This window comes from Vombatus ursinus, unplaced genomic scaffold (assembly GCF_900497805.2).
Source record: "Vombatus ursinus unplaced genomic scaffold, bare-nosed wombat genome assembly UNPS02014821.1, whole genome shotgun sequence".
NCBI lineage: Eukaryota > Metazoa > Chordata > Mammalia > Diprotodontia > Vombatidae > Vombatus > Vombatus ursinus.
Window position 1 is genome coordinate 15,075,011 of NW_020954599.1, and position 20,985 is coordinate 15,095,995.

Genomic DNA, 20,985 nt, shown 5'->3' on the forward strand with positions numbered 1-20,985 from the left:
CTCCTGACATTATAAATGGAGTATTTGGTGCATCATACTTTATGTCTGTCTGTCTGTCTATCCATCCATCTATCTATCTATCTATCTATCTATCTATCTATCTATCTATCTATCTATCATCTATCTATCTATCTATCTATCTATCTATCTATCATCTATCTATCTATCTATCTATCTATCTATCTATCCATCTATCCATCCATCCATCCATCTATCCATCCATCTATCTACCTGTCTTATCATCTATCTATCTATCTATCTATCTATCTATCTATCTATCTACCTACCTATCTATCTATCTACCTGTTTGTTGAAAAAAGCTAGGAGGTTATCCTGGTTAAGAATATCACAGAAATCTGAAAAAATAGAAATTTGATCCATGAAGATTGAACACAAATCTAAAATGTGCAATGTAAATTTGTTATACTTTGGGAACAGTCATTCAAGATGTCTTCAAATAAAATTCAGTGTTATACTCACACATTATATGTGCCAGGAAATTTAAAAATCACAAATCCAACCACTATTATAGGCATGTTTGGGGTGTTATGCAGGTGCTAAATTTTATAAGATACAGATTTCACAGCCATAAAGAGGAAGAGCCAAATTTTAAGCCATATTAAATAGTTTAAGATAAGAGCATGTTGAAATAATTTCATGTTTGAAAGAACAGAACATGATGAAGTAAAAAAGAAAGCTAAAATAAGGAAGCTATGAATGGATGAAAAGATTTTTAAGTTTAAATTCAAAAGACCTGGATTCAAATCTGGATTCTGCCCCATGTAAGGTGTTTTCTCTCAGATTCAGATTGCTCATCTGCAAAATGGGGATAATAATATCTTTATTTCCTACCTCACAGGTTTATTGTGAGGGTCACATGAGAAAAACATAAGGTGCCAGATCAACATCAGCTCCCATTATATCAAAAAGATCTGTGAAGTCTCTTTTCACTGGCATTCTGGCAAAAAATGAAAAATTAAACAAAAACAAATCATTCCTTAATCTGCACCTTCTATTGATACTTAACATATCCTAGAATTCCATCAGTATTATTGTTCCTGATCTTTCTCAACTGGACTTATTATGGCTCTAATGGTAAAATGAGCAAGGAAACAAACAAGCAAATCGTTACATAACTCACATTTATATATTGCTATAAAGTTTGAAAATACTTTTGTTGATGAGGAAACTGATGTGCATGTTGTCTCCACAATAGAATGTAAATTCCTTTAGATCAATGATTGCTTTTAATTTTTTTCTTTCAATTCCTAGTACATGGCACAGTACTTGGCACATAGCCTAGGCACAATGCTTACTTATTTAAGTAACTTGTCCATAATCCCAAACAAGCATCTGAGATGGGTTATGAACCCAAGTCTCTGGGACTCCATTTTCTACCAGTTTTCATTACCCCATATGGCCTTGGCCAGGTCTACTGAATGTCTCTGTTTAAGCATGTAGGGATTCTAGAATTAAGATAGCAGGTTTTATATAGCAATTTGGGACTAGAATCACAGAATTTTGGGGCCCTCAGAGGCCATCTAATCCAATCTGTATTTAATGATACCTTCTTAAAATCTGTACCTGACAAATATCTTCCAGCCTTTGACTGAAGACCTTTTCTGAAGAGGAATCCACTGACTCCTAAGGCAACTCATTCCACTTCTGGATGCCTCTAATTTTTAGGAAGTATTTCCTGCTCTGAAGTCTAATCTACCTCTCTGCAACTTCCACTCTTATCTCCCAGTTTTGCTTCCATCTCGTCATCTATATCTTGACACTGATCTACATCTTGCCACTGGACCCAGATGGCTCTGGAGAAGAAAGTGAGGCTGGTGCCCTGCCTCACTTAAATCCAATTCATTTGCAAGTCATAGCATCATCTTCCTGATGTCATGGTCCTCTTCAAGAACAAAGGACAAACAACAGTCCCTTTTCCACATGAAAGGTCTTCAAATACTTAAAGACAGTTATCATTTCCCCTGTCCCAATCTTCTTTTAAATATCCCCAATTTCCTCAACCAGTCTCATATGACACCAACCTGGTTGCCCTTTCTTGGATGCTGAAACCAGCAACCAGAACCAAACAAAGAATTCTAGCTGCAGTCTTCCCAGGGCAGAGTAACAGAAGTAAAAACAACAAAGACAATAATTGCTAGTATACATCTAGCACTTTAAGGCTTATAAAGTGCATTACATATGTCTCTTTATTTGAGCCTCACAACAAACCTCTGAGGTAGGTACTATCCTCATTTTACAGAGGAGAAACTGAGTCTGAGAGAGCTTAAGTGACTTGCCCAGGGTCACAGAGCTAGTGACTGAGGTAGGATCCAAACTCAAGTCCTCCTGACTCTAAATACATCACTCTTTTCACCTAAAGGCTGGCAGGACAGCCACTTCCCTTGTCCTAGACACCATGCCCCATTAAGATTGTATAACCGTTTTGTCTACTATGTCCCACCTTTAATTATATGCACAGTCTACGGAAACTTAGAGATCTTTTTTTGTTTTTTTGACCAACTATTATCTGGCTATACTTTCCCTAAGTTGGACTTCTGAATCTGGGTTGTTGAACCCAGTTGTAAGACTACATTGGTGCAAATATGTTGAGGATTTCATCTTATTATACTCAGTTTAATATTCTACCCTGTTGTGATCTTTTCAGATTCTGACTTTGCCATCATCCTAGGATGGTTTTGTTTTAATAAGCTCAGGCTTAAAAAAAAACACCCAAAAATAAAAAAAAAATCCTTAAAGCAACTAAGTGACTTTACAGCATTGAGTTTTCACCAATGTGTACAGGTATTAGGCAACATTCAATGGAGACTCTTTTAAATGGGCCATTCTATCTTTTAAAAAATACTTATTTTTTAAATTAACAATTTTTTTTCTTTCTCCCTCTCTTTAAAAAAAAAGAAAAGAAAAACAGAATCTTTATAACAAATGATCCTAGTCAAGCAAAACAAATTCCCACATTGTCCATGTCCAAAAGTATGTGTTTCATTGTTCCATATTTAGCCTATCACCTCTCTGTCAGAAGGTCAGAAGGTGGGTAGCATGCCTCATCATTGGTCATCTGGAGTTGTGGGCCACACTTTCCAATGTATTGTTCCTCTCTCCTCCTCCCCCTACCCCAACCTCAATTTCTGTAGAGAAGTACTGATTTTGCTTGGGAAAATGTCAAATCAGGATGATTCATCTCTCACTGTTTCTTGAAAGCATGAGTCTGTTACCTCTTTCAGGGGAGGTCCCTGCAAGTTCAGGAAATTAAAGAAATAATACATTTTTCTCACCAGTTGACAAAACCAGAACCCAGGACAGAATATTGAATACTAAATACCACAGGCTAATTAAGGACAGATCCAGAGACTACAGATCCTGTCTTCAGAACAGGTCCCAGACCCCAGTATTTATATCACCATGTAGATCCAGGCCTTGGCCCCGCTTAATCCATCCCTTCTAAATATTCAATAGATTGTTTCTTGTTTTTCGAATCCAAAGTGGAAATGACTCATAAGGAAAAAAATTAACAGTCTTTCCCTTGTGTCCATGATTAAATATATTTCTCTAGTGAACCATTAAAAAATATTGTAGTCCTAATAGCCTTACATCCTGCATTTCATAGCAAAAAAATATTTGTATTAAGGAAAGGATAAGTGCTTTTTCTATTTTAACTTGCAGAATGCTAAGAAACATTGTTCTAGATTCTTAAAAATTCGATATCTCCTAACCAAAAACCAAAATCTTCCAAGTGAGAATGCTACATAAAATTGTATTTAATGCCTAGACAGTATGCTGGAAAAATCATTGTCCTTTAGATAAAACCTGTATTCTAATCCCAATTTTTCCACTAAATTGTTGTGACATATTGGGTAAATCATAAATTCATTGGATTTAAAGGTCATAGGGTCATAGAATTAGAGCTAGAGGAGACTTGGACATTATCTCGTCCAATGTCCTCATTTTACAAATGAAGAAAATGAGTCCCAGAAAAAGAAAGTAATTTGTCCAAGGTTACATAAGAAACAAAATAGTGGAACTAGGAACTGGAATTAGGTCTTCTGAGTAAATTCAGCACTCCTGCATGGCACCATCTTTGTTTAGAGAGCATGTCTTTGGAGCAGAAGAAGTCAAGTGACTAGCTAAAGAACACACACAGAGATTCATGACAGCATCAGGATTCAAATCCACGTCTTCTCCAAATGTTCTAGACCCCAATTTCCTCTTTCATAAACTGAATTGGAAGTGATATAGGACATATTACATTTACGTAGCACTTGAAGGTTTTCAATGTGCATTATTACTCACAACAGTTCTGTGAGGTGGGAATGGAAATACAATCTGTTTTTACAGAAAACTGAGGCCTAAAAATAATGCTAAACAGATAGCAAATATCAGAGCCAGGGTTCAAGTTCTATTAAACCCAAAAAGAAGGCAATCTTAAAACCACAGGTAGAATCATGTAAGCCCAAAGAACAGAAACAACAATAAAATAACTGACCCCTTCCTAAGAGTTCCAATTGACTTACTTTTATGCTAACTCAAGTGAAAGTCTATTTTTTTTTTGGTTCAATCAGATTCATGGAGTAAATTTAATTTTCTAAAAGGCTTTTATTCAATCTAATCTAATGTGTGTTGCTGAGACAGGAGAACATTTGATGGAAACACACTGAATAAAATTTCTTCAATATTCCTCGCTATTCTCGTGTAATAGGGAAATGTATTCTACCATCAGAGATGCTTCAGAATATATGGCACAGCTTAAAGAAATGACTTCTGGGGACAATTAAAGTATAACTCGTCTGTTGTGGTCCCGTAAAATCTGTCATGATTTTCCAAGATTGCTATTTTCCTTCACTTGCTTTTGCTTAGATCACTGCTTTATGTAATGGCATAACACTCACATGGATTTAATTTTCCAACACTCCCTAAAATGGCACTTTAAAACCATTATTTCACAGAATGTGCTAATGTAGGCATATAGGAGTGAATGCATATATGCCAACGTGTGACAGAATCAAGATTTTCAGATATTGGCCGCCATCTCATCTAATCCACATTAAAAAAAATGGTCAACCAGTCTCTTCTTGAAGGCCTCCAATATGGTACAACCAACTCTTTCCTGAGGCAGGTAGCCCATTCCACTTTAAATGCTTTTAATGTTGTCTAGTCCCAAAGTACTAGTCTGGTTTCTTTTTATATAAGTCTAAAATTACTTCTTTGGGACTTAACTCATTGATCTTGGTTCTGTCTTCCAGGACCAAACACAGCAAATCTGTTCTCTCTTCCAGATGACATTCCTTCACATAATTGAAGAAATGTTTCATCTTGGTCTTCTCTTTTCCAGGCTAAATGCCCCCAGTTCCTTCAACTGATTGTCACATAGCAACTGAGTGGAGGTCCTTCACCTTTCTCATTGCCTTCCTATAGAGAAAGGGCACTGAGAACTGAGAGATATGAGGGAAGGCTTTAGTCGGTAGAACCTGATTTGAACCTTATAAGAGGAGAAGGATTCTGATAAATGGAAGCACGTAACAATGGCAAACAATGTGTGTGATAATGCTTAGAGGTGGGGAATGGGATACTGAGCAAAAAAGCAATTAACAGTCCAGTTTGCCTGGAATATCAAGTATGCGGAAGGTCACAATGTGATATAGTTCTGGAAAGGCAGGTTGGAACCAAATTGTGGAAGGCATTAAATACCAGGCAGAAGAGATTACATTTTTATCATAGAGTACTATTGTTGTTTTTGATCAGGGTAGTGATATGGTCAGCCTTAAGAAGATTATTGTGGTGGCTGTGTAGAAAATGGATTAGAGAGAATTTCTATTGAAATGTCCATTTGAGGAAGTCCAGTCATGCTCATTTCTCACCTAGGTTAGTTGGTTAACTTTCTTTTAAAAATTTTCTTGGATTGCTTCCCCGCCCCCCCAATTTTCCCTATATCTCTTTTATTTGATCTTTGAATTCCTTTTTAAGTTCTTCCAAGAACTCTTTTTGGGCTTGTGAGCATTTGGTGTTACTCCTTGGGGTAGGAGTGGCTTTTTTTTTTAACTTCATTATCTTCCTCTGAATATGAATCCAAATCTTCTTTTACACCAAAGCAGCTATCTATGGTCAGGTTTTTTTTTTTTTACCTTTACTTACTCACTTTTATTTTATTTTGTTTATTTTATTTCTAGTAGCTCAGTATTATAATCACCCATCCTCTCCCACAGCTGCAGCCCAGGATAACTTCTTGTCAGTCCCGCTAGGCCTGGCTTCCAGAAACAGTGGAAAAACAAGGTGCAAAATCTTAAGGAAGAAAATAACTCCTTGAAAACTAGAATTGGGCAAGAGGAATCAAATGACATTAATAAAATACCAAGAAATAACAAAACTACAAAAAATAGAAGAGAATCTGAAACATCTCATTACAAAAATAACTGATCTGGAGAACAAATCAAGAGGAGACAATATAAGAATCATTGGACTAACTTAAAAATTATGATAAAAAAGAATCTGGAAATAATATTACAAGACATTATTAAGGAAAATTGCCCTGAAGTTCTAGAACAAAATGGTGAAGTAGAAACAAAAAAAAATCTACAATTCATCACCTGAAAGAGATCCCAAGAGGAAAAATCATAGGAATGTTATAGCCAGGTTTCAAAACTCTCTGGTTAAGGAGAAAATATTTCAATCAAGAAGGAAAAAAAAACTATTTAAATTCTGTGGAGATACAGTTAGGATTTTACAAGACCTAGTAGCTTCTACTCTAAAAGTCTGTAGGTCTTGGAACATTATATTATGAAGAGCAAAAAAGTTGAGGTTGCATCCAAGAATAACTTAACCCAACAAAATTTAATATAATCATGAATGAAAGAAAATGGACATTTGATGAACTGAAAGACTCAAATATTTGTAATGAAAAGACCAGAACTTAATGGAAATTTAAAATAAGTTAAAAGAAAAACAAAAACAAAAATAGCCCAAGTCAGGTCCTGACTCTCCTGGCTTCCCATCCTCACCTCCAACCACCTCTCCCACTGCTATTCAATTCAGTTTATGAGTTGTCTTCTCCCACTAGAACATAAGCTTTTTGAGGGCAGGGACTGTTTTTTCTTTTCTTGCTTGTATTTCTATTCCTAAGTGTGGAACAGTGCCTGGCACAAAGTAAGTACTTAATAAATACTTTATCAATCTTTATCTACTAAGGTTACCATTTTAGGATATCTTCTTGAATCACTTCCCCCATTTATTGTACCTGGCTATGTTTCAACTTGGTACTGTGCAAGCTTTCAAAAGAAAGAATGTTAAAGATGGAGTCATCTTTAACTTCTCTCTCTACCACCACACCAGAAATAGAGGCTTTGTAATAATATTTGAAGAGAAATTGGCTTTGGAATCAGAAAGACTGGGTTCAGGTCCCATCCCTGGCTCATTTCCTACCCTGGATAAGTCACCCAGTTTTTCTAAATCATCATTTCTTTAGTGCCATTTAAATAGGAAGGATTATCTCACATTAAAACTACTTGAGTGCACAAAAACTTCACAGAGGATATTATCTCCCCTTTGACCTAGAGTGAGAGAGAATAAGAAGATATTGTATTATTTTCCTATTTTCACTGTGCTCATTTGGAAAATCAAACCTTGGCTCTGGACCAAGACTCAATGCTAAGGGCTCTATTGGTATTTTTCTAGCATGTATTTTAAAGAGAAACAAATTAACTGAGGACTTGGTCCCTACAATTGCAGCATAATAATGCATGAGAATGGTTGCTAAGGAATCCCAATAGGCAGGGTACGTGACTAACATGCATATGGTATTAGCAATAATATTTCACTGACAAGCTAACTTATGAATTAAAATATGATCATATAATTTTTCCTTTTAAAAATATTATATTTTATTCATGTAGGAATTGTTTCATTCTTTTTCTCTCCAGTCCCTAGGATGGTACTCATAGTAGATACTTAACTAAATGCTTATTGATTGAGAAGAGAAAGGATATTAAGGCCTCGTAGTACTAGAAGTATAAGTCTGCTTTCTTAAATTCTCTCTAAATTTGTTTATACTCTTCCCACAAGCACTGTGTGTATTTGTGGGAAGGTGGGCACCATGTTTCGCAGCTACTGCCCTCGTTATTTTATTCTAGTCTTTACATTGAACTAATTGTGATGACTGATTGACTATGAAAGAAAAATACACCGGTAGGGGCTCATGAGTTGCAAGTTTTAGACTCACAGACCCACAGACCCACAGAAGTACCCTTGAGCCCTAAGGTTGCTATTCTCTGAAGAGAGTACCTAACCTATGAGTGAGAGTGTGAATTGGAGAGAGTAATTCCCAAAGAGGGTGATATACTATGCATCCACATTTGGCTCTCTTCTCTATTATTAGGAGTCATACTCCTTGAAGTTTCTTGAACCTGAGTTCAAATCCTTTCTCTGACACTAATTCAAAAGACTTTACATCTTGGAACCTCAGTTTCTTCATTTGTAAAATGGGGGTGGGTGGTCTTGAAGTCACTGAGGTGCCTTCAAGGTCTAGACCTATGATCCTACTATCTAGTCAAATATCCTTTCATCCTTTGCAATTTTATTTGAGGTATATTTCCTCCTGATGAGACACACTGGAACATATAATGAAGATTCAAGTTGATACACACTGAAAGGGGCCTAAAAATAAATAGTGGTCCTCATAATCAGTGTGTTTAATTTTAAGCAAAACCAAGATATGTATTAAGGGCTTGCCTTAAACGTGCCCAGATCACCTAACATGGAGGTACCCTGCATCCTACGTTTTCCTACCACATAGGTGAGTATAGATAGTATCCTTTGATTGGCTGTGTAGCCAGAACAGGCTGTGACTCTCTCTCTCTCCTGCTGCTTCCAAGGGGAAAATAATTTCCAGTCCTGCCCCACTCTTTGTGACCCCATTTGGGGTTTTCTTGGTAGAGGTACTGGAGTGGTTTGTCTTTTCCTTCTCTGGCTTATTTTACAGATGAGGAAACTGAGGCAAACAGGATCACACAACTAGTAATCTAGCTCAATTCTTTCATCTTACAATTGTGGGAACTGGGAGGGGGTAAGCAATTTGCCCAAGGTCCCACAACTAACAAGTAGCAGATTTAGGGTTTGAACCCATATCCTCTGGCTCCAAATTTCACATCCTTTCCATTGTCCCATGCTGCCTCTGGCTCAAGATCCATGATCCCATGATTCACAATGAGATTTTTTAAAATAACAAGTTTTCAGAGTACAAAAATCTGAGTCCCGTTCTCTTGACTAACATGTGAACCATCCTCACTTAGGACCTTGTCATGCCGCACTTGGATTATTGCAATGGCCTCCTAAGCAGTCTCTCTATCTCCAATTTCTCCTCTCTCAAACATGGTGCCCAAGAGAATATTCCTAAAATAGGTCTGACATATCAGCCCCCTGCTGAAGAAGATTCAGTGGCTTCCTATTGCCTCTAGGATAAAACTCCTCCACCAGGAATCAAAAGAACTTCAAAGTGTGGCTCTAACCCATCTTTCCAGACTAATCTCAAGAATTCTACATTCTGATCAAACAGGATGCTGTTCCTCATATGCGATTTTCTGTCTCCTATTTCTGTACCTTTGTACAAGCTCTCCATCATACCTGGAACACAATCCATCTTTACCTTTGCCTTTTAGAATTCTTTCCCCAATATGCCTAGTTGTTAATCCCTCCTGCCCTCCCCTCTCCCACCTAACTCCATGAATATATACATTGTATATATTTTCTGTTGACTTATTTAAACATCTCTTTCCCTTAAGTAGAAAAGCCCTTTGGGGGCAAGACACCATGCCATTTTTCGCACCTTCAGTGCCTAAATTCTTAGCAAGTGAAGCTGATTTATAAAAATGCTATTGACACACAAACTGTCATGAATAAATCTGTTGTGTACATCAATGTTCACCCATAATTGATTCCAGAAAGAACATTTAAATACTAGCCAACATGTGTTGAGTACTCTGAATTTTAAAAGTACTTTGCCATGATTTGTCTCCTCTGATTTTCCCTGTAACCCTTGCAGTGGGTAGGGTAGGTATCATCATCATTACTAACTATTAGAAACGTGAGGCTTCTGCCTTCATACCAAGGGTAATGGCTATGCCAACAAAGGAAGCTTAGTTTCTTTCAAAGTATAAAGAAGCAACAGATTTGAAAGGCTCATGATAACTCAACTATCCCTTGAACAACAACATTTCAACTAAGCCTCTCAGCTGGGAGTGACCAAATTAGGGAATTAACTGGGTCTGAAAAGCTAAAAAGAGGAAGAAAGAGACTGGGGGGTGGGTGGGAACATGCCTCACATCACCTTCAACTGAGACTGAGACTGTTCCTTTGAGGGATACAGCATCAGAGCACACCAACATGGTAGCATGATTCATTTAGGAATAAATTGAGTAGTTATATTTAATGACATTTCTACTTGAAATGATATCCAGCTAGGGATTGTAGGGAGATGAGATTAGGCTACTTGTCATTCATATAGTATATCCTAGGCATTATGTATAAATACAGCGAAGGTGGACTGTGCTACTTTTGCTAATAAATCTATTTCTTTGCCAGACTTTGCTCATAAGCTATTGCATCATACATGTAAAATCCATGCATAGATAAAATTATGAATAGGACTAGGTAACTAGTTGGGGCTAAGTATTCTCCCAGCCCATTTCCCACACTCTGGCTTTCCTTGCTTCTCCTTCCAGCCTTGACTTTATGGTTTGCTACTTTAATGTTTCTTTAGCTATTGCCCTAATTAATTCCATAACCAGGAAGGTGGTGTAATGGGTAGAGCACTGGGCTTGGAGTCAAGAAGACTCATCTTCCTGAGTTCAAATCTGACCTCAGACACTTACTAGCTGTGTGACCCTAGACAAGTCACTTAACCGTGTTTGCCTCAATTTTTGTCATCTGTAAAATGAGCAAACATTCCAGGGTCTCTGCCAAGAAAACCCCAAATGAGGTCATGAAGAGTCAAACACAACTGAAAAATGACTGAATAACAACCAAAAAAGCTCATAATCCTTTGTCTTTCCATTGTTCCTGTCCTACAAATCTTCATTCCTGAATAAAACTCATCCATTCGGTTTTCCCATTCTTGCTCTAAGGGCAGGTGAGTATTAATGCATAAAGTAAAAAAAGTGGACCTGATTTTACCAATTAGAAATTCATAATATATAACCTCATTTGGGTCCTTGTTGCTGCTTGATATTTTCTTTCTACTGTAACCTTGCTGACCTCTTAAATCTTTCTCCAAGTCGCTGGTTTTGAATGATTCCTTCTCTCCCCTCACCACTAACTACTGAAGGCTTAGTTTCCTCCTTCCTGAGAAGTCTGAAGCCATCCTCCATGGAATCCCTCAGAAGCTCTTCTCAATTCTTTGAATTAGGTCAGCATCACCGTTCTCTCACCTCACTCTCCTCCTTCACAGAATAACTCCTCCCAAAGGTTCAACTCCCTTATCGCCATTGCATCCTGTCTCCTCCTCAAGGACCTCTCATCTCCCACACATTTCAACCTTTTTCTGGATACTTTGACTCCTTTGTATTTGTCTACAGATATACCCAAGTCTCCATAAGGCTAAAAAAAGGAAAAAGAAAGGAAGGAAGAAATAAAGGAAGAAAGGAAGGAAAGAAGGAGAGCATTGGACTAAATTGGACCTTGCTTGTGTCACGGATTCCTTTGGCAGTCTGGTGATGCCTATGATGTCTCAGGACAATGTTTTCAAATTCATAAAACTGGATACATGGGAATAAAAAGGAGATTAATTATATTGGAATATAGTTATGGATTTTCTTTTAGATTCACAGATTACGGATGAAGATGCTCTGAATGAGACAAACTCTAAGGATCCTTCCAGTGTTGAAATTCTGTGATGCTAACTGTCCCTTGGGAAGATATCTCTTCAATTACCATTGATACATAACCTTGAGAAAAATATTCATTTTTACCATTTAAATTGCAATTCAGTGTGTCACTAAAGTCTTCAGTTTTAAGGGAATTAAGATTGCATTAAGACTTTTGGGACTCTTTGTCTAACTACCTCTATCTCTATCATCTAAATCTCTATCTGTATACACATACAATTTAGAATACAGCCTTTAAAGCAAGTGTTCTTAACTTGCTTAGCCAGACACCCAAATGGCGGCAAGATTTCTAGGGATCTATGAACTTGATAGGGAAAGAAATGACATCTTTATTTTCACTACCCTCTAACTGAAATTTAGCATTTATTTCAGCTATGAATATTTTAGAAACATTATTCTGAGTAGAGGTCATAAGTACCCCTTCCTGTGCTTCTGACTTTTCAAGCTTCAATACCATGACTCTAGCTGTCTGGAACCTCCATTAAGTACCTGGGATCTCCTTACTCTGGAACATTCATCACTTCCTATGGCCTTCTCACTCTGGAACATTTCTTCACCATGTCAACTCCTTTTTGCTTTGGTGAGTGTCTCCCAGAGCCTCCATTTTGGGGAGGACCCACGGCCTCTTCGGCTCCTTGAGGACATATATAGTCTTTCTTTTTGCTTGTATTTGTAACCTCAGCACTTAGCACATGGGTCAGCAAACAGTAATTGCTTTAAAAACGCCTACTGCCTTCACCAGTTTGACAAAGGGGTCCTTGGTACAAAAAATTTCAAGAGCTCTTGTTCAAATGGTTTTTGCCCTTAGATTCTTGTTCCTGATAATATTTTTCATTTCTACTTTGAGCCTCAATAGGAGCCAACACATTATTTGAACTCCCAAATTTTGATAATGAATTTTTGTTTCACATCATAACAGACATTTCACACTCATGGTATACAAATTTTACAGAGGAAATTTATAGGGCAACAATTTTTAAAGTTACACATGAACAAAAAGGACACAACTACTTCTCCCATTTGGAGCCCACAGATAAAAGAACCAAAAGGTTTAAAATCAAAAGCCTTTCTAATATTGGAAGTGTTTTGAGGTGTAACAATTCCTCACTGTGAGAACTAGCTTTGAGACCCTGGAGAAGTCACTTGACCTCTCATCGCCCCCAAACAGCTCTCAATAAATTACAAAAAATTTGCCATCTGTATTAATGGCAGCAGTTTTTACCAGGAGTTTCCAGCATCAACTAAATCATAAGTCTGGAATTTAAAAGAAAAAAAAATTTCTAGCTATCCACACCTGTGGTGGAATTTCACACCTCTTCAAGGAAATCGCAACCATACTTGAATTTAATCTATCTTACAGCAGAAAACTGTGGAACCAAATTGTGTCTCCTACTCCCTCCTTTTGCATATTTCTCTCCCCTGTGTGTCTCTATCTCTTGGCTTCCTTGCTCTCTGTTCCTCTTTCGTCTCCAGATTTCTTTTACCACCTCCCTCCTCTTCTTGACCCCCTCACCCCTCACTGCCCCCCTTACCTTAAATGGCTACCATATGGAACTGCAAGATCTCATTGGTATTTTTTGTACTTTTATGATCATTATTCCTAAATCAAAAGCAAGTGAACTAGACATTTTATATGTAGCAGAGGTGATTCTATGGAACTTAACATGGATTCTGGTTCTATGCAAAGGTGGATGCACATTGGCTTCTTGCTTTTTAAAAGACACTAGAGGTGGATGGCTAATGTTCAAACAATTTCCTCCATCCAACGGCCAAAATCTTGTAACGGTATCATTATGTACTTTATGTACTGCTTTGTTTAGATAACCCTTTTAGGAAAACTGCTAAACATATATGCAGTATATGTATGTATTTATGTGGATATATGTATGTGGATATGTATATGTGTACGTATGCATATGTATATGTGTGTATTGTATATGTACGTTTACATGCACATGTGTGTGTTTATATTATGTATATACAAACACATCCATAATATAAACACACAATAGGAAACAAGCACTTATTAAGCTTTATTTATTAATTAATTTATTAAATAATTTACTTCTTATGTGCTTATCACTGTGCTATATACTGGGGGTACAAATAGATACATACATATCTATATATTTGTGTATGTGTATATGCATATATATGTGTGTGTATCTATATGTGTATATATATATTTATATACACTTTAATTTATATTTCTCTAAGAAAACAAAATACACTTGCTTTTTAATTTGATAACATGCTATCATGTTTATCATTTGGTTTTCATATACAAATGTACATGTGTATGTGTGTGTATATCCATATACATATATATTTTACAAGCTCCTAGTGAGAATTTGTGCTAGCTTTATAACTTCATGGTCTTTTGAACACAGTACTTGCTCTTGGTTGAATTTCAAAAATAAGGTCATTTTGATTCCATTGATTTTTCTTTTTTTCTGGTCCTTCTCTGGCCATTAGACAACTTTTATAATGCCACATGTAAGAACTGGGAACTGAAAAGGGCTATTCAGGAAAAACATATCTTCTATTCTCCAATTGACTTTCTCTTGAATCACAAGCTTTTCAAGACCAGTTTGAAGCACAACTGTGTAAGGTGATAATCACAATTATAATGCTGCCCATTAGGTTGCCTCTGAAATATTCTAGCTTTCAGAAATTTTTAGAATAGGAAAAATCTGAGGTACTTGCCATTAAACCTTGCTCTCCTGGCTTTCCCGGTTCACCCTTAAAAAAGAATTAAAAATTAATATTATTAGTATTGCACGCATTTAATGTCTAGTTCATATGCCTATTCAGTAATGATGTTTCAACAACCACTGAAGCAAAGCACAGAGAACAGTCACTGATGTACACATGTCAACCACGTGAAGATACAATTTTTTTTCTGATTCTGCTGCGTTCTAAAACACTCTAATGGCAGGTACAGAAACAATGTAGGTAAGAGAACTACTTTAAAACTATCCTGTAGTCATCTTTTAATCTAAAAAAAGGCACATAGTTTCCACACAAGGTCAGCTTAAAGAGTTATAGAAATGGTAACTCAGTCAGATGGGGGTGACCAAGTAACAGTCTATGGGACTCAATGCTAGTAATGCTACTGAAGTTTACAACTACGTCAAGACTTTTGTGACATTATATAAATTGCATTTATATACCATTTCTATTCTGATGCCTCATCAGGTTGAAGAAGTGACTCTGGATTCTCTGCAGGTCTACAGAAAAATTCAAACTCTGGCATGCCCTACCACTAAGCTGGTAGGGTTTTCATAATGGTCTGATCACAGAATATAGATCTGGCATTCAATAACCAACCTAGTTAAATTTAGAAAGACTTATTACTGGAAGATTGACTGGTCTCCAGGTGATAAATTTTCTGCCTGTAACAACTCACGATAACTGTTTACCAAAGTGAAAAGAGAGCTGCAATGGAGGGCCCAGGCAATAATGAATTCTAACACTGATATATTAGAATAATACCCTGCTCAATGAGAGGTCAGACTGGTAACCTCCACCATTTAAAAAAAAAACAGCTAAAAACTTGGCAACACAGTATAAGAAAACTCTGAACAATGAGCATCTATCACAAAGCCCGTGTATTTTAGGAGAAGTAGACTTTTTGGTCCCATGCAGTCAACTTTTGAAATTCTTTTCAAATTCAAGGCACTGACAGTGTTCAAGAAGGCCCAATGAACTCCATTTGAGACAAAGGTCTTTGCTAAATTTCAGACAAATGCTTTTCATGTATGTGAAGTCTCCTTAAATGGTTCAAAATTGTATTCTTGTGCAATGGAATACATGACTTTTGAAAGAATTTTTAGGAAAGCTTCAAAACTATTCTCTGATTACAGAAAATTACATGAAAAAGAATTTCATTTGTATGTAGAGACTGTCACTACACAAAATTTTCTAGAGTTTAGGACTGATTGATAATGGTTAAAATAATTGATTAACCCCCAAATGCCAGGGAGGACTCCTCAATGGCATTGTTATTATCATGATTAATTTTTGCTTAGATTAATGGGGGTACAATAGGGAAAGCAGTAGAATTGGAATGAGAGGACATGGGTTCAAATTTGGCTTTTTTCTGCCTTAGTCTTCCTTTCTGTAAAATGAGGGATGTGGAAGAGAATGACATTTAAGATTAGTTCTAGCTCAAATCAATGATGCTAACCTATGATTACTTTATCATCATTATTAATGTCATAGAACAAAATAATAGGCATTTGAGCAAAATAACTGCATTTGACAAGCAAATGACATTGGAAACAGGTAGCCTTTTAAAAGGTGCTTCTGAATTTCTTTTAAGAAATTCCTTTCTGAGGATTATAATATTTAATAATTTTTCAACTAAATTTAATCTGAACCTATAATCAAATATCTAATTCAATCTGTGGAATTTACAAATAGCAGTTTGGATCTATGAAATGTGTAAGGAGCTCCTTTCTTAACACATCCATTGCAATAATAGCAGTTTATGTTTATATGCAGCTTTAAGATCACAAAGAACTTTCCTATTTATTGCACCTTGATATAAGGCTAAAACAAATTCTTCATAGTAAACAGGAGGGCCATCACTTCTCTCTTTATCCTCATTCCTTAACAATAATTCTTCAATGGAATTTAATTCCTGGCACAGCCCTAGAAAATATAACATGTGATTGATATAGCTATCCAAAAAAGGGAAGCTATTTGAAGAGATATTTATTAGATTTTGAGCTAGAAGGGACTTTAGACATCTAACCTCATTGAATAAATATGGAAACTGAGGCCCAGAGAAGTAACTTACTCAAGGTCAGGCAAGACCAGGCTCCTGAACCTGGTTCTCTACTCCAAATTCATCACTTTCCATAATATCACATATCTTCCCTAATACCAAGGCTACCAAAGAATATACAATTCACAAGAATGAAGCTTCTCTTGGCTATGGCCCATTTGGAGCATCATCTGGAGAAAAATGAGTCATTAGAATCGAGCTTTTGGAATTCTGAATTTTTCCTTCTAATGGTAGTATAACTTCAACAATACCATCCCTGGGGCTAGCCCACCATATTCTAAGAGTGAATTCCTCATATAACTATGTGGAAGAATTAATAGTGCCATTCAGCATGGGAAATAGCATTTGTAGGAAAGTTTGCCTTAAAACTTTTGCATTAGAACTGTAATTAAAAAATAATAATAAGGCAAGCAAGCAAATAAACTCTCATTTGGCTCATTTTCAGTTCATTGTAAAGTATGCTATAATGCAGTTTTAAAAATCATTTATCACTTACAACGCAGTATACAGGTGTTCCCCAAGTCAATGCAGCCTTAAGCTATAACAACTTTTAAATGTCCTAAGACTTTGGAGATACCCTGTGGTTTTTATTGGTTGGTTTTCATTGCTAGACAGACTGATTTCTTCTAGGACCATACAGTAACCATACAAGTCTGGTCCATTCTCCGCTATGGGAGATAGACAGCATTGATACATGTAGCTCACCATTTATTCTCAAACCTTACCTGGTAGAACTCCAAATCAGTTGCTACCCCTTCCACTCACCCACTCTGACACTTCTGAGGCTACCAAAGGGAAGAGGGCTGTGGCTGGCAGCAGCACCTGGCTGCCACTCCATTTGGAGACTTCTCAATATATGCCTTCCTCATGTCTCTTCTTCCCGTCCCTTATCCCCACAACCTGAACCCAACCCCATACCCTGGCCCAATGATCATCAGGAAGGCTTTAGGGAAATTAGGAATAGTCACTCCTCATAAAAAGTTTTGGGAATCTGTGATTTGGAAAGCATAAGGAGACAGCAACTCACAGGTACTCCTGGCATGCCATGGGGACCATCTTTTCCTGTGTCCCCAGGGGGCCCTCTGGGTCCTGGTGGGCCAGGGGGTCCAGGAGGGCCAGCCTGACCTTGGTCACCCTGCAAGGGAAAAATGAACAGAAATACAGATGATCACACAGGACATGTTCTGAGGCATCTCTTATTCAAGCATTCTTCAAAAAATTGCCTTGTTGACTACTCTTTGGCTCAAATGATTCAAGTAACCAAAAGGTGAAAAGAACCCTAGAGAGACATAAAACAGGCATCTCTGCTAGCCACTTGCCTGACCACAGGAAGGAGATAAATTCATACCATGTGAGCTGGCTTGATGTGATAAAACAGAGAGGTACTCAGTGGCCAGGCACTGATAGCTCTTGACAATAGTGCTATATCACAATCGCTGTGCTTGGAAGCAAAGTTGTCCCCTCCTTTCAAATAAGTCTACAAGAACAATGCTGCATCAGCTTGTTTTGATTTTAAACTTTCCTTATAGTGGTAATAAAACAAATGGCTAGACTAGCACTTTCAACAGATGCATTTCATGGCTAGGTAATTAATAAATAACACAACGAGGCCCTTTCCTTATAAAGTAAAGTCATTCTTGGCTTAGTTCAGAATGACTTCTTAATTACAAGAGGCAGGAGGTTCTGAAAACATCCCTTACTGACTTCAATTATTATAAGTAAACTTTGAGAATAGAAAAGACAAAAAAAGGTAAAAACCTTTTAATTTCTTTTAATTTTTCTTTTCAAACTCACAGTATCACAGGATGATAGATTTGAAGCTGGAAAGGACCTGGGAGGTCATATAGTCCAAAACCCTCATTTTACATGGGAAGAAACTAAGGACCACTGAAATTAAATGGCTTGCCCAAGGTCACAGATAGTATGAGGCAGAGCTGGGATCTGAGCCCAGGTCCCCTGGCTCCCAGGCCAATGCTTTTTACATTGTACAACATTGTCTTTTTATCTCTTACAAATATTCTCCAAATACAACTTATTAAAATTATTTTGCTTTGGGATGTTTTCAAAACAACACTCCACCATTAGGAGATACCTGATACAAGCATGCAGAGTAATAATTAAAAGTAAAGAAGAATCAGACTTCAGACAGAAGCAGCACTACCTTAATGAGGCGGCGTTTAATGAGCTGCTGATCAGCAGAGAGAAACCCATGATTGATTTTAGGAAACACCATCTGATCAGGCAGGTGAGGTCAAAGGTTGAAGTTCAGAGGTGAGAGAGTTGAGGAATAGACATCAGAAGGCCCCATAAAGAAATAAAGATACAAGCATTAGACTTATCAAAACTAATAATAGGAGAAAATAAGAACCAGTGCTTGTGTGACACCAGAACCCCAGCCTGGTTGTTGAAAAGAATAAAGCTGTGGAGCATGTTGGCAAGGTTAGGTTTTCAAATGCAAATAACGTTTTTCAAAACAGTTATTTTGGCCAGAAATGTTAAGAGTTTGGGGTTTGGGTTTTGGTTTTTGAATTCAGTATCATCCCACAGCTCCAGAGGCTCTCATATGCTTTTCTACAGGCAGAGATTCCAAGGACAAAGTACCAGTCCAATTTTTCAGCCAGGATTTTCAACCAGCATAGTGTTGCATGAACCTTGGTGCCTTTTTAATGATGACTAAAGGCCAGGAGTTCTTATGATGGCTTAATCGACCGGGTGTTAGAAAACATAGATAAGAACACTGAGGCACAATACATTCCCACATAATTGAGTCTGAATAAAAATGTGGGGTACTTCAAAGATCACCTCCCCCATACATGTTGCTTTAGATAAATCTTCATCTAAGAAAATTTTATTTAAAAAAATTTTTAAAGAAAACCTCACTGGAGTCCATGAGGCAGCATGTGTTGATGGTTTTTACTCCTAAGACAGATGGAGTAATTGACTTACAAGAACCCAGCTAACTGTCCGTACACACTCTTATGCTGATTGAGGAGTCTGACTGAGTAGCCATACGTTTCAACCACAAACCTTGACGGTGAGTATCTGATTACTGTGCAGAGCCGCAACTGTGGGGAAGCCTGGCGGACCCTGCAGACAGACATAGCACGAGCACCAAAACAACACGACAGAAACCGTCACACAGACATTTCACTGATTGACAAACAGAACAAGCAATATGCCCAATGGGGCCAATGGACTACCACTAGCCTCATCTGTCACGGGGCCAAACAAAATTTAATACAAGTTCTTCTTCAACTGGGACAGAAAGTCAGATAGAGACCCAGCAGTCCTCACACTGACCAGCTGATGGGATTCAAGTTTGTTGTATATAGCCTATAGCTAGAATTTTTCTAGAATTTTCTAGATTTCTAGAACTTTAGATGCAAAAGGTTCTCCATGGATGGCTATGGGGCATGTGCTGAACACCAACACATTGTCACAGAATGAGAGCAATGCTCTGTTTACTCAGACATAGGACATACAATACACACACCCATTTTTTTTAAATTGACAGTAACACGCAGTGAACATGGCAAGATTAGAAACAATGCTCAAGACAGACCCAATGAGTTTGATACATTTAGTGTTCCCACCTATGTTTCAAAATCTCGCTCTCATATCACACAATGACTCCCAGTTCAAATAGTCTGTTTTCTCTTGCTTGAGGAACTCAAAGTGATACCAACGGCCATCTATCTGTGAGCATGTCTATGACAGGGTTTGACCTTTATGCTGTACGTAAGTATACGTACTTTTTCAAAAGTCCAATATTTTAAAAAAGCAAAATGCTGTTGGGAACCCTTAATAATGAGAAGGGACCAGATAGAAATTTTGCAGGGACATTTCCGTAAGACGGATCATATTAGAAAGCAGAGAAACAAATCAGTTTTATGAACTGGTTTGCACTGGTTCCTCCTCTCTTGAGAACAGACTATTGTGGAGGAGATCAAATTGGACAGATATGAGAGACATTTTTGCTCTAATTTTACCACCTTTCCAACACTGTACTCTGCAAAACTGGAGCTCTCCAGCAAAATAATTCCTTCCTCTTATCTTTTTATTTTGCTTGAGTATAGTTTATAAATGTATTGAATCAAATAATGAAAAAGAGCTGCAAATATCTATGCCCTCCCCTTTCCTATTTCTGTGGAAGCTTCCACAAAAAAGTTCCCTAGAATCTTTATTTCATTAGGTTTTTTCCCATTGGGGATTTATTTTTTTCTTGAGAAAGTCAATGGACTTTAAGATAGGTAGATAGATAGATAGATAGATAGATAGATAGATAGATAGATAGATAGATAGATAGAT

General features: G+C 37.2%; 1 protein-coding gene across 8 annotated transcripts in view; it reads right to left on the reverse strand.

Annotated features, from left to right (window-relative positions):
* The window catches only part of COL25A1 (collagen type XXV alpha 1 chain), a 556,443-nt gene that overhangs the window by 137,803 nt on the left and 397,655 nt on the right, over positions 1 to 20,985 (reverse strand). For all 8 annotated transcript variants that reach the window (XM_027837340.1, XM_027837336.1, XM_027837339.1 and 5 more), the window contains exons 8-10: positions 19,705 to 19,764; positions 17,705 to 17,812; positions 14,592 to 14,627 (exon numbers count right to left, since the gene is read on the reverse strand). In XM_027837340.1, the coding sequence (XP_027693141.1) occupies positions 14,592 to 14,627; positions 17,705 to 17,812; positions 19,705 to 19,764 (204 nt within the window). The remainder of the gene's footprint in view (positions 1 to 14,591; positions 14,628 to 17,704; positions 17,813 to 19,704; positions 19,765 to 20,985) is intronic.